This window comes from Dendroctonus ponderosae, unplaced genomic scaffold (genome assembly GCF_020466585.1).
Source record: "Dendroctonus ponderosae isolate FM_Combo_2020 unplaced genomic scaffold, Dpon_F_20191213v2 Dpon_F_20191213_9, whole genome shotgun sequence".
NCBI classification, from domain to species: Eukaryota; Metazoa; Arthropoda; class Insecta; order Coleoptera; family Curculionidae; genus Dendroctonus; species Dendroctonus ponderosae.
Genome location: NW_026019116.1, coordinates 5,276,675 through 5,289,919, shown reverse-complemented (window position 1 = coordinate 5,289,919; position 13,245 = coordinate 5,276,675). Strand labels below are relative to the sequence as shown.

Sequence of the window (13,245 nt, the reverse complement as noted above, 5' to 3'; positions counted from 1 at the left end):
CAGCGCAACGCGTTTTCAAAATATGAATCAAAATCTAAGAGCGGTTCTCAAAATCCGCATTAATCCTGAATTTCCGTATTTTTCGGAAAAACTAGAAATATTCCTAAAATGAAGCTTTATATGAAACAGTGCGCATTTTAAAGCTCTATCCCTCAATGACAACTAGAGCTTTTCAGTTCAACTGATTCTCGAAATTTGAGTCAAAAACTAAGAGCGGCGCTAAAAATGCTGAAAATTGTTTCGCTCGGTGGACGAGTCGACGAAAAAGAACGAAAATGATTGCGTCACTGCCAAAAGGCTTGGGACAGCCAGACTTACTCTCGACATTCGGGCGACACATGAGGAGGCACATCGTACTTGCAATCCATTATCATTGTAAGCGTTTCGGAGTCGTTGGCTTCCTGGAAGGGCGCCTGACCGCACACCAACATGTAGAGAATCACCCCCAGCGACCACACGTCTACAAATACAACATTTCCTCGATTTACCCTCCAAAGTTTCGCCCAGTTTACACCAAAATTTACCAACGGCGGGGGCATCGTAAGAGTCGCCGAGCAAAATTTCGGGCGCCGAATACGCCAGACTGCCGCACGACGTTTCTAGCTTCTGGCCCGGGTAGAACTTGTTGCTGAAGCCGAAGTCGGTCAGCTTCACTATGCCCAGTTTCTTGAAAAAGACCACATTCTCCGGCTTGAGGTCCCGATGGACCACGTGCAGCTGATGACAATACGCTATGGATCTGACTATTTGCCTGGAAACGACCGAATTTTGCCCAATTCCAGACCGGTTGGATTGCCAAGCCTTACCTGAAATAGTCCTTGGCCTTTGCTTCAGGCAAGCCTTGATCATGCCTGATGATGTACTCGTACAGGTCCCCACCATCGCCCAGCTCTAGGATCAGATAGAGCTTGGTGGCAGTGTCGATCACTTCATACAGTCTGACCACGTTGGGATGCTGCACCAGCTTCATGCACCTCACCTGAAGCAACCTTCGGTTGCTAAACCGGTCAAAAGTTAAACACAACTCAGTGCCTTACCTCTTGGAAAAGATGCGCTTTGGAAACCTCATCCAGCTTGCTCTTGTCGATCACTTTCACAGCGACTTTCTCCCCGGTGAAAACATGCCTGGCCAGCTTCACCACGGCAAAATGGCCTCTGCCTAGAGTCTCCTCCAAATCGTACAGCCCGGCTATTTTACCATCGTAGGTCCTGAGCAAGGAGGAGCTGGACAGCTCGGAGGAGCCATTGTTAGTAGACGAGCCTCCTATCCGATGAAGGCGCTGCATGGTGCTCAAGAGCTGCAAACGCGGACAACATTCATTTAAGCCAATATTTAATCAGCAAATTGCGACTAGATTAAACAATCAATTATCCAGTGAAAAAAACAAATCTATTGAGGCAAATTTCGTTCGCCAAACAGCTGTAGAACTGACGATTTTGACGCCCGAAACATGCTGGCGATAATTATTTTTGGATTATGAATAGTTTCAGTGCAAGTAAGTGGACTCGATTATTTACACACGTGTTGCGACAATAAACGTGTCCGGCACGCATGGCTCACATCTTGTTGAATGTCGTTCAACGGGAAATTATTGCCAACATTCTCTTGGAGATTTCCTTAAACATTGGCAAATATTTATCGCATCTGTGAGTTGAAATATGTTGATTTGATTCGAAAAAATCAACATTTTCACGTCCATAACCGTAAGAATCCTACAGTCGGATGATTGCTTCAAATGGCACGCCCCTCGTAACAGCACTGGCAAATTCCTGTTCAACTAGCCTGCAGTGAGGAGTGAGCGCGACATATCAGTCGCCATGGAAACCCGTCTGTTCTTGTCTGGCTTGCAATGTTTACCAGGGGCGGTCGCTTAATGATTAGAGACGAAAGTCTTCGTTATTGGCAATTTTGGCTGAATTAAAAAAGAACGCATACTAGGTGGGACGTTTAAAAGAACCGTTTCCATCGACTAGCGGCACGCCCCAATTTTAATTAGCATAAACGGTTATCGGGTAATTATTCGCAAGGAATCGGCCACTTTCACCACAGGCAATTACATGTGTAGCAAATTAATTAAAAATCTCGATTTTGCGATAAGCGGCACACGCTTGTTTTCACTGCGAGCACTTTTACTCGGGAGGAGATGCGTGTTTTGTGTAAACTTACTCAGCGGGACGATGCGGTGCAGTCCATGCCAGCAATCCTGCAAAACAGAGACGAATGTTAATTAGTGTTATTAATCGCAGGTTTGTTGAGTGGTGGCGAAGAAGAGCAGGAAACCAATGCGAGCATATCTATTGGGCCGCAGCCGGACGGGCGTTTGTTTCCCATCCGGGACGGAAATAAATCCCGCACCCGATTCACACGTAACCGGGATCCAACCATTCGAATAGTACAAATGGGCAACTATTTTTAGTCGCAACTCGACAGTTTTGCCAGCCAAAATAAACTGTGGGCCCCCATTGACAACGCGACTCGATTCATTAGTTTCCTTTGGGGTTTTTTATTGCACAAGATTTCTTGCAAAGGCTATGCGGACTTGAAAATATGTCTCAACGCCCTTCAGTCGCACGAATACCAGAAGCTGTTAGGAACTATCCAAACCGTAAATGACCCTTTCATGGCACTTTTGATGTTTGAAAAGCAAAAATTACCTTTCTTCAGCTTGGGGACAATTGAAGCATGAACAAGAACCGAAAATGTCAGGCCTTGAAGCTCTGGCGGTCACTTTTCTGGGCTTTATGTAGATTTTATTGCTTCCCAGAACAGCGGTGGTGGGCGCAAATTGCACTTCCTCCTACTAAACTTCAATAAATCACCGGTCAAGTACAAATTGACCCAAAGTGTTCCCCAACATTTTGAACCCAAATTAAGCAGTTTCTTCCCGTCGTCCAGTGGCAAGTTTGCATAGTTTTTAGCATACATTCGCAAACAGAACCTTTGTCCACATTGCCAGCATGCTAACAAGGTTTGCCACTTGCTAAAAAACACCACAAGGTTATTCCGGTACTGTTCGTGATCAGAGGATGACATAACAATTGTCCTCATTAAGCATTGTCGATACCAAGACCAGAATGATCTGGATTGTTCGCTTAATTCCGCTTCAAGAGCTGATAGGCTGATACATTCAAGGCTTGCTCTAAATCCTCTCAGATCAGGATGGATGTTTATGGTGTTTTAATGCGTGGAAATTCTCAATAAAATCGATCATTCCGAATGCGAATCAGTCGCGCCGCTAAATATAAATCAATTTAAATGTATTTTTGGCGAAGCCGGCATTTTTTCGACCACAGAAAGGCACAGGAAACACTACATGTGACGCAGATAACACTATGACGTGAATTGGTGACATCAATTGAACTTTCCTGGCTTCAGATTGAGCGAGTTTCACGCGTTTCACTGGTCAAATGAATGTGGAAGACATTGAGTGGATTGGCCTTGCCCAAGCACAACCGGCCTCTATTTAAGTGAATCAGCTTCCTATCTAAAAATACGCTCTAAACTTGAACTCTTTTAATTTATCGTCTTGGTCATAATATCAGCCAGAATTCCACAGGCCCAAGCTGCGGTATTTAGGTCAGTCTCGCAATATTTGGATCCTTCGGATCCAGACTGGTTTCTGTAAAGTTCCTCATGGCTTATCGACGAACTGCCCAGGAACCTCTCGGGGCTTTTTCGCTACTGAAAACATTCAGGGGCACACTAGGGCTGTTTCTCTTCTAGGGCCTGCTGAATCATCGCTTTTGACCTAGATTCCACCTTGCAAACTCCAGGTATTGCACTAACAACTGGCTTATCTTCCCGATTACTAATCATCTCTATTGTCTCGGGATTATCACGTCCAACAGCCCGTTAGCTGGAACTTGAGGAGGCCAATTCCCCGTCCAGTTTAACCAATTCGATCAGGCCAACTTAAGAAGTCAACTGGGTTAAATGGGCAATTAGTGTGTTGGAAAATACACTCCCCACAGCTCAGAGGACACGCCAAAACTATGAAATTGATCAAGATCGCTACTTACATCGTATTCTGGTGGAGTTTGATGATGTCTCAACACACACACACACGGACACAACAGTTTATTTACTTTCAAGAAAACACTAAATTGCACAGTCTTTCAGACGCTGATCACTATGGTTTGAACACTAGGAACACGGCCTGATAGGCCTGTAGCACCCCGGGGGAAACTACGTGAAATTAACGGAAAAAAATCGCGAATTTTCAGTTATTTTCCTGAGTAGAGGAAACATCTTTTGACGTCCACCACAGACAAGTGTGAACTGTCAGACGGGGTTTTTTGTGTAGATTCCAAACACTAAGCTCAGCGTTGCCGGGTGTGATCCAGAATTCCCAGATCCACACATGCAGCCGGTAGCATAAAACATTTCCAGTTTAGTTTCCAGAAGTGCAATGCCCAAAGGGCACTCTATATGCATAGTAAAAAACCAGCAACTGGTCGAAGCGTGAAATAGCCCCTAATGGTTTTTAGCGCGAGGGAAATCCCCAAAAGACACAATTCAAGTGAAGCGCGGCAACCCTGCATTTCCCATCCCGAGTATTGACGAGGTGTAACTCTGGTTGTCTACGCGCCAGAATCCCCTATACCAGGGAGATATGAGACGGAAAATGCCTTGAAGTGCCTAGGAACTTTTATGGGTTTTAAATCGAATTCACCCCAAATAGCCCATGGCTGCGCCAACTGAGCAAAACACTTCAATAGTCTGACTTTCCCGACCACCAAGCGATTTGTTTGGAGAACCTCTCAGCGCTCCCCGGTACACAATCCAGACGCCCGTCCCTTTTCACCCCATTAGCGTCGCGACGCCTTCAAGGGTGCGGCTTTTTTGACTCACCTTTGCACGGTAGTGGCTTCGAAACGCACACAAAATGAGTTTGTATGCATTGTAGTCTCGATAACTCCTCTAGGGTAAAGTTGGAGTGAAGCTATCGGAAGGGTGTGAAAATGGATCTTAAAGGGAAGGTGGCACTGGTGACAGGTGGGGCGTCTGGACATGGCAGGGAATATTGCAAAGAACTCTTCAAGCAGGGTTGCAAGGTAAAGTTGATAAGCAGTTAATGTGCAAACATCCATTTTTTTCGTGCTTTAGATCGCCGTTTGCGACATTAATGTGGAAGCGGGCGACGATCTGCTGCAGCAGCTCTCAAAAAACGTCAAAGATCGCGTTATTTTCATCCCCTGCGATGTGACCGACTACATGCAGTTTGAAGGTCCCATTAATAGCGCAAAATAACTGACAAAGTCTTAAAGTTGCAACTTTCCAGAAGCGTTCCAGACGACAATTTCCCGACTAGGAGGCGTGGATATCGTGATAAACAATGCCTCAGTGATGAACGATCGTCTGTGGGAGCTGGAAGTGGACGTCAATCTGGTAGGCACTGACTATTAAGGGAAAAAGACTCAGAAGCTGATCAGAATTTTCCAGAATGGCGTCATCCGCGGCCTGCTTCTAGCGTTCAGATTCATGGGGAAAGACAGGGGCGGCCCTGGTGGGATCGTGGTTAACGCCGGCTCGAGCTGTTGTAGAAACCCTCTAGTTTCCCTACCAGTAAGTGTTTTGCACAAAAATTTGTTAAAAATGGGTTGTAAAAGTGCGACTTTCTGTCACTGAAAATTCGTTGTTTTTCACAATAGGATGAGAATGTTGATTCCCATTGCATTCACGCGTACAAAAACTTGAAGGCAAACGGATATCATCCAGCAATCGCCCCTCGTACACATCGCAAGCAAGACAAGAACAGACGGGTTTCCATGGCGACCGCTATAGTGCGCTCACTCGGCACTACAGGCTAATTCAATGCAAATTTTCCCGTGTTGCTACGAGGGGCGTGCCATTTGAAGCAACCAAGCAAATCAAATAAGAACAATATTTCACACAAAAAATCAACATTCTCATGCTGTACTATAATAAAACGACTCTGAGGCCATAACCACCGGGCGCAGTCCTTTAAATGCGATTTTCTCGAGAGAAAACCCTATGCTTTACTATACTTTAAGGTGCACTTTTCATTGACTGGTTTTTTCCCCAAAAGGTCTACACAGCAACCAAGCATGCTGTGGCCGCCCTAACCCGTTGCTATGGTGATCTGTATCACGTGAACTTGACAGGGATTAAAGTGATTTCCATATGCCCCACTCCTACGGAGACTGAAATGGGTGGCGATCCGCGCAAAAGGATTTTAAGTGGCGAATACGAGCAGGCCTGGCTGAGTGACACGTCCAATAGCGCCCCAGTCAAGTTAGTGTCTTTTTTACTTCCGGGCCTCAAAAATGAGTAATCGAACAATATTCCAGGCCAGAACGACTGGGGAAAATCCTGACTGAACTGATCCAGAACGCCAAAAGCGGCTCAAGTTGGCTGGTCTGCAATGACCATCCTCCAAAGGAGCTGCCTTAAGAAAGGCAGCCAACCCAACCAGGTCCAAAGTACTAAACAATCAAACGCTTTTTTTGTTTAACTTCCACAAGCCACTACTTGGACGTACTTTAAGAGCTTTTTATTGATTTGTTAAGGCTTTTACCCTATTAAGTTTGGAATCGTGTTCCGGGCGGCTTAAATTGAAGCCGCCTATTTGTTTGGTCATTCGAATTTGTTCCACCCGGTACATTCGCATTATTTTGAGGGTTTTATTATCTGCGTTGAGTGTTTTTAATGTTTGAGCTTTTCGTAATAAACTATCCAAAAATGAGTGTTACTCGATATATTTCTCAAAACCCCTTATATTTTTTCAATTCTCTCTGCACTTATCAATGGCCCCTGGTAATAGTATAGTGTGCGCATATCGTGGATTGCTCGGCAAACGGCCTACGCAATTCTTAACTTGAGTGCGTTCCGAATCTTCACATGTCAGACACTTACAGCTTGCCGTTCTTGTCCTGATCATTTCCTGCGGCTATAGGCTGTCGCCCACTGATAGAACTCAGCCTTGTTTGCGAACACCATCCAACCAAAACAAATGACGTAAACAATTACGTCACTCACAAAAATAAAAATGGTCGAGTTTGTTTTTTACGGTGTTTAGTGCGGATATTTTCGTGCATTTTTTATCAATTTGCTCGGATTTGGAGGCAATTTCAATCGGGAAGCGTCCAGAGAAGGGTGAGTGTTCTTGTGCAAGCAAACTCAATGCTTACCACTCGTGCAAAGGGGCCGAAAGCTCCATTTGGAGATTTCAAGGTTACCTTTCAGGGGTCAACTAAAGGTATAATATTGATTAACTACGTAAAAGAATCGTCTTCGGCCACTGGCCGTTTATGCAAACCAGCCTCACTATGTTGCTTAGGCACTGCGGGTACTGGTGGATTGCAAGAGTTCGGTTGTGGGGCCCCCATGGGGCTCTTACCAAAGGAGGCAAATCTTTGCTCATTTAGAGAGTATTCGCGCACTCTTTGGCCTAAGGGGTTGCCAAACCTCAGTGAGTCTTCTGAGCCTCTAGGGCTTTACTTATATGGGAATACGAATCGAAGACTGAAATCTGTTTATATTGAGACGGCACGTGCGGTGTTCACGTCATCAATTGATAACAATTGTAATCACTTTATCACTCATCTTTATGTAAATGGTGGCCCCAGTGCAAGTTCAAGTCCAAAATAAAACTGAGAGTCTGTTTACTGGAGTGTTTCACATGTGTCCAATTTCTGCAGACTAAACACCATGACGATGCAACAGTACTGTCTGCGCTGGAACAACCATCAGCCCAACTTCATCTCCGTCTTCTCCAGTCTGTTGAACAGCGAATCGCTGGTCGATGTCACCCTGGCTGCCGAAGGAAAGCACCTGCAAGCTCACAAAGTGGTCTTGTCCGCTTGCAGCTCCTATTTTCAGGTAGGCGCTTCCATCCACTCCACTGTGCCCGTGTTGCCACTCTCTCTTTCAGTCGCTGTTCACCATAAATCCGTGCCAGCACCCCATTGTGATACTCAAAGACGTCAAGTTTCTCGATTTGAAAGTGATGGTCGATTTTATGTACTATGGGGAGGTCAATGTGTCTCAAGAGCAACTGCCCTATATCCTGAAAACGGCGGAGATGCTGAAAATTAAAGGTAAGCCAGGCTGAAATTTTGTGCTTTGGGTTAATGGTAAAAGCGCTTATATTGGCAGGGCTGGCGGAGATTCCGGTCGAACAAACCCTCAGCAAGACTCACAGCACCTCTATGGAGAAAACGGAACTTCACACCGCCCAGGAGTCGAACTGGACTGATGGTGTTCCCATGCAATCCTCCACTCCATCTCCCTGCCCTCTAAGTCCAGGCTCAAGACGGTAAGTCCAGTCGAAACATGACTAGAACCGCGTTATTCCATACTCACTGGGTTAAAGTCTTTTGACTCAAGAAAGAAGAGTTTCTAGTTTAGTCGCGCTTTTAAGTTAAGCCGTTTGATCACGATGAATTACACCCTTCTAGAGGGCTTGGAAATGTCCAAAAGCTGATAATTTCCTACTTTAGTTCGTCACCGGCTCTGCGAGAAGCTAGTGGCTTACGTTGTAGATTATGCCATTCAAGGGCACTTTTTCTTGGGCAAAAGCGCTTTTCTGCCACTTTTCCGCCGTGATTCTTCAGAAACTTTCCAACAGTGAAGACTAGCCATTGACGTTCAAGCTGCTTTGCAGAGCTCTTGACCCAGAAATTCTTGTCCAAGTCCAAAAACTCACCCAATTCAACTGGAGTATTGTTTTAGGAAACGGCTTAGAAAATTATCATCCGGTTCTGGATCAGGGGAACGCACCGAACAGCTGGAAACGCAAGGAAATGAGATGTTGCTCAGCCAGAACGTTGGTAATATATTGGGATCGGTGATAAAAAGCGATCCCGGCGGCTATTCGTCTGACAGTAGGTAAGTCGATGGTGAATTGCGTAAATTCTCCATCACCATTCATGCCTTTACCTTGCAGTAATCTGGGTCATAAAACCAAACAGCACAGTGGAGAGTCAGATCTGCAGCGGGGAAGTTCGCATGAGAGTGGAGAAAGCGAGACTCTACACCAGATTACCCTGGTAAGACCATTTTGGGGCTCCAGAGGTTGTTGATTTAACTGATAATTCTAGCAAGTTCCCCAACATCAGCAACAAGAGATTGGCCATGGCTTGGAGACGGATCCGCCCAGTGAAATCCCTGGATCCTCCGCGTCCAGCCAGCAACAATCCGCTTTAGGTAAGCACTCAAAATCGCCTGTTGACGCGCCTGTACACTTTCGAAGGCTAAGATTCAACCGCAGCGTGAACAGATAGGACTCTCTCTATCCAAAAATGCCTTTCTTCCCATCCTCAGGCGATATTGACAAACAAGGCTAAGCTCAATCAGTTCGGTCACGTTCATCCAATCATTCATCTGCCACCCATTCCAGTTTGCCCAATTTTCCCCGCTTGGCCTGTTTATTTTCCCCCGACATCCATCAGTCGACTCGATTTGTTCACAACTGCCGTTGAGCTTAGTCGTTGACGTTGCCCATGTCGCTCCCCTTGACCCGGCGTTCCTTTCCAGGCCTGCAGTGGAACATGGTGGACCAAAACTATTACAGCTCCTGCGGAAATCCGCCTGTCCCAGACCAGCTGGTCAATGGTGGCGCTTCGAGTCAGAATCAGTGTAATCTAGCCGGGGGCAGCACGCCTCAGAGCCCGGAAGAAGGTGGATTTGTGGCGCAGATCTCCAACTCGCCGCCGCAAATACTGCAGAAGCGAAAGCGCAGCCTGAACCCACAGGGCGAGGAGAATTTCATCAAGGCTTTGAACGCGGTGCGGTTTGGAGGCATCGGGTTCTGCAAGGCTGCCCGAATGTACGGCGTGAACAACCGGACCTTGTGGTTGGAGTACAAAAAGCGCGGATACCCGAACTATCGGTTGAGCATCAAAAATAGAAAGCAAGAGCAGAGCCACGTCGAGCAACAGCCGGCAGTGTCGCAGAGCGATCAGATCTATGTGAAGCAGCAGGAGGCTGCCTATGTGAGCACCAAGCCCTCCAACGAGGCCCAAACTGACCAGATTCTATGCACCACATCCACTCACCCGGTCGCTTTGATCAGTGGGACCTTTTTCGAGGGCAAGCACGTGGATTTGGGCCCGGTTTTACACCGGCCCAAGTTTCTGGACCCTGCTCTGATCAACACCGCACAAGGCATCAACTTTCACAGCATCAACTTCGAGCAGATGTGAGAAAACGGGCCGTTTTCTAGGAAATGACCACCCATTACCAGTACAGATGTAGTCGTACCAGATTAGTCTTCCTTTGGCTGTTCTCAGTTGGAAAATCATCAAAGGGCCAAATGGAAGTTCATTGGCCAACTGCGGCCCGTCTCTGTTTGGTATAGATGAAATTTTATTTTTTATATAAACAAAATTATCTAGATAGTGCACAAAATCGGAGACTGAACTAGGATAGATTGTTCGTGAATTGAGGCATTTAAACTCGAGAGCATTTTCAGTGCCATAGATGCTAAGGTGTAACTGGTAGGGCTAGTTTGAGCCGTTTATATGCAGCGTGTTTGGTCAGTCCTCGCAGATTTACCAAACGCCCTGTATACAAGATGTTCCTTAATCCCCTGCGATTTGTGTTAGTTATACAGGGTGTCCCGTTGGCACCTGGTCAAAAGGGTTTTGGACAACTTTGACCATCAATAGCAGAAATTTTGACCCTTTGAACCTTCTGCTCGCGGGACACCTTGTAGGTTTATACAAATAAAAGTTATCGCTACGATAACAATCGTATATTGACCCTCTTCCCCCCTATTGTACCTATACAGGGTCGTTCAAAGTGCGACTGTGAAAGCGCGATGGAATGGATTGAGTTTGGCGATCGCATTTTGGATTTCCCCTGCCGTTGCTTGTTTAAATGTGATTTTGTAAAGCATTGAAAAGTGTGGAGGAGGAAAACGTTGTTTGCCGTCCCTCAGTTGGTTCCGTTTTGCGCTTTTCAGTGCTATTTTGATATTTATTGCATGTTTTCTTTGTTCATGAGGCCAAGATTTTTTTGAAATGTATCGTATTGTTATTTTTGGTTGGCCTAATTGGTGGCAAGGGTTCTGGATTGTTTCCGGAGCCCAGGAGTAATCAATTGTTTTGGGCCTTGCAGGCTTGCAGTTTTGTAAAATATCAGTAGCATTAACATAAAACCAATAAAACCATTATTTATCTACACTTTCGTTTGTGGCTGCCACTGTATCTGCTTGAGTAACATTTGAGTCCTTGACTGATCGGCAATGATTTGTAGATAAGGCGACAGTGGATCAGATCCTGCAACAGAACCAGCCGCCGATGGGAACCAAACGCGGCAGGTTCCTCATGCGGCAGCCGCGGATAAAGAGGGAGAGCGACTCCAGCCARCCGTCGGATGGCGACTCGGCCTGTTTGCACTACCTCAACGTTCCTCACTCGGCCCGAGTGGAGCGCCAATACTCCGACCCGTTGCCCACCATATCGCCACCCCCCGGCAACCTGCTAGCGGTTCCAGGGGCGGTTTTGGTGAAACAGCACTCGCATCCGTTGCTGCCCAGCCAGGTCCATCAAGTGAGTCGCTTTGCCCGCTCGGCTTTGTTAAACATGTGGCTCATTCAAGTGGGGTTTCAGCCTCTTTCGCCTCCTCTGCACATCCAGCTGGTGCCCCACGCTGCTGCAGAGAGTAGCGCTGAGAGAGCCGTCAGTCCAGTGGTTGTTGTCAGCAACACGCCGTTTGGAGAGCTGCCGAGAGCTGACTCAGCTGAGGTAGCTCCCGTTCGATTTCATGGGGTAACAAGGGGATTTGGGGAAAATTGCGATGTTTTTTCGCGCAGATCGCCAACGGCGCCCAAAATCGCTTGATGAATTCTCTAAAGCTCTAAAGAGACAGAAGCAGAATTAAAAATTTTTATTCTGCATGGCATCCACCCAGCCATTGCTCGCATTTTCGGCGCGATTCCTCCACTTCCCGCCAGGGAACATGCGGGCGTTTCAAATAGTGGGCTGGCTTTATGCTGTAGATGTCGTACTGGGGTGGGCTGGTGGAAAAGTGAGGCGCCTGGTGGGCCTGGATCATGTTCCACACGGCGGAATCTGCAACACGCCCACCTGCAGTGGTTCCTATGCAAAATTTCAAGCCTTGCTCACTTGAGGTGGTTTCGCTTTCCTGATGCTCTTCCTCAAACGGAACCGAATCCTCCTTGAAACTCTGGAAGTCTGTGAAGAAACACTGCCTTTCCCCATTGCTTAGCTGCAGTTCTACTGCTGCGCCCTCTTCGCTCATCAAACCATCCTCCAACTGAAATAAACCGGGCAAGGGATAGACTTTCGAGGCCATTCCTTAAAACTAATGGGTTTTTAGGCCGTCGTACGGTAGAATTTCTTCCTGACGTTTCGCAAGCACGAGTGGCTTGCAGCTTCAACGCAGTAGTTCACATCTTTCCGCTACCTGCCCGATCCGTCTCCGTTTTTGTATCCGTTCATGTTCCGATTTTGCTGGCTATTCGATGAGTATTTGCCATCCGATTGTCGGAAGGAAAAACGGTCCGCATTTTAGGTTGCGTCAGTGATACATTTCGTTTTTAATGGACAATATCGACAGTAAGCTGTAGATATTTAAATATTTTGATTGGGCTTACTGATAGGAATTTTACTGATAGAAAACAAACTCAATTATTAATAATGCACATGATTCGTCGCAAGTATTAATTGTACATACTTTCCTGACTGTGTTTCAACACCAAATCAAAATTAATTCCTGGCTTTCAGTCATTTATTGTCTCTATTTGTCAATTAAAATACGTTTTGGTGTATCTTTCCGCCATCATCAGTTTTTCTAAAATAACAGATAGTTGAAAAAAAATTTCATTAATTTAAAAAACAATCACAGTTCGTCAACAGCCTCATCATATCACACACTAACATACATCGCAATTGCAACACTTTAAAACATTCTAAAATTAATTAGGCCTAACAGGTGATTAGTCAGGACAATCAAATTTGGGAAGAGACTAGAATTCTTTTTTCAGATACTTACATATTTTTACTTATTTGTTGCTACTTTAAGCCTTGGCATACATTTGGAGTATTAATTTTGTCCATTTTGGACACAAAGCGAAATACTGTTTATATTGATTTCTTTAGCTTTCAGCTTTTTTTCTTTGCATTCTGAGAATATTATTTTTGGTTTGCAAAATTCTTCAATATACTGGGTGTTAGTTAATATTCTATGTTTATTTCATTTAATTAATGTATGATATACTAAGCTAAGATTGTCGGTATCCGATCTGAAATTCATAG

The 13,245-nt window shown here is 45.7% G+C and overlaps 4 protein-coding genes across 10 annotated transcripts in view; 2 read left to right on the top strand and 2 right to left on the bottom strand.

Moving 5' to 3' along the window:
* Positions 1 to 4,269, bottom strand: part of LOC109541800 (SNF-related serine/threonine-protein kinase) — a 12,686-nt gene extending 8,417 nt beyond the window's left edge. For 3 of the 4 annotated variants that reach the window (XM_019910763.2, XM_019910765.2, XM_019910766.2), the window contains exons 1-6: positions 4,021 to 4,269; positions 2,168 to 2,204; positions 1,038 to 1,298; positions 807 to 979; positions 525 to 751; positions 319 to 460 (exon numbers count right to left, since the gene is read on the bottom strand). In XM_019910763.2, coding sequence (XP_019766322.2) covers positions 319 to 460; positions 525 to 751; positions 807 to 979; positions 1,038 to 1,286 — 791 coding nt within the window. In that variant the 5' untranslated portion in view covers positions 1,287 to 1,298; positions 2,168 to 2,204; positions 4,021 to 4,269. Of the gene's footprint in view, positions 1 to 318; positions 461 to 524; positions 752 to 806; positions 980 to 1,037; positions 1,299 to 2,167; positions 2,205 to 2,655; positions 3,979 to 4,020 lie in introns of those variants that run through there. The other variant, XM_019910764.2, reaches the window with a different exon arrangement.
* Positions 4,270 to 4,503: 234 nt separating this feature from the next.
* Positions 4,504 to 6,708, top strand: LOC109541801 (15-hydroxyprostaglandin dehydrogenase [NAD(+)]). Its single transcript, XM_048669628.1, has 6 exons — positions 4,504 to 5,055; positions 5,108 to 5,228; positions 5,283 to 5,389; positions 5,444 to 5,566; positions 6,051 to 6,256; positions 6,313 to 6,708. The coding sequence occupies exons 1-6, from the start codon at positions 4,963 to 4,965 to the stop codon at positions 6,413 to 6,415; spliced, it is 753 nt and encodes a 250-aa protein (XP_048525585.1). The 5' UTR covers positions 4,504 to 4,962; the 3' UTR covers positions 6,416 to 6,708.
* A 151-nt stretch (positions 6,709 to 6,859) lies between these two features.
* Positions 6,860 to 13,245, top strand: part of LOC109541796 (protein tramtrack, beta isoform) — an 8,724-nt gene continuing 2,338 nt past the window's right edge. The window contains exons 1-9 of one of the 4 annotated variants that reach the window (XM_019910759.2): positions 6,860 to 7,117; positions 7,663 to 7,843; positions 7,896 to 8,061; positions 8,120 to 8,279; positions 8,696 to 8,851; positions 8,910 to 9,012; positions 9,064 to 9,169; positions 11,222 to 11,517; positions 11,578 to 11,712. In XM_019910759.2, the coding sequence (XP_019766318.2) occupies positions 7,673 to 7,843; positions 7,896 to 8,061; positions 8,120 to 8,279; positions 8,696 to 8,851; positions 8,910 to 9,012; positions 9,064 to 9,169; positions 11,222 to 11,517; positions 11,578 to 11,712 (1,293 nt within the window). In that variant the 5' untranslated portion in view covers positions 6,860 to 7,117; positions 7,663 to 7,672. Of the gene's footprint in view, positions 7,118 to 7,662; positions 7,844 to 7,895; positions 8,062 to 8,119; positions 8,280 to 8,695; positions 8,852 to 8,909; positions 9,013 to 9,063; positions 9,170 to 9,499; positions 11,147 to 11,221; positions 11,518 to 11,566; positions 11,713 to 13,245 lie in introns of those variants that run through there. The other 3 variants (XM_048669626.1, XM_048669627.1, XM_048669625.1) reach the window with 3 other exon arrangements.
* LOC109541798 lies at positions 11,809 to 12,637 on the bottom strand. Its single transcript, XM_019910762.2, has 2 exons — positions 12,094 to 12,637; positions 11,809 to 12,039 (listed from the first exon to the last, which is right to left on the bottom strand). The coding sequence occupies exons 1-2, from the start codon at positions 12,281 to 12,283 to the stop codon at positions 11,855 to 11,857; spliced, it is 375 nt and encodes a 124-aa protein (XP_019766321.1). The 5' UTR covers positions 12,284 to 12,637; the 3' UTR covers positions 11,809 to 11,854.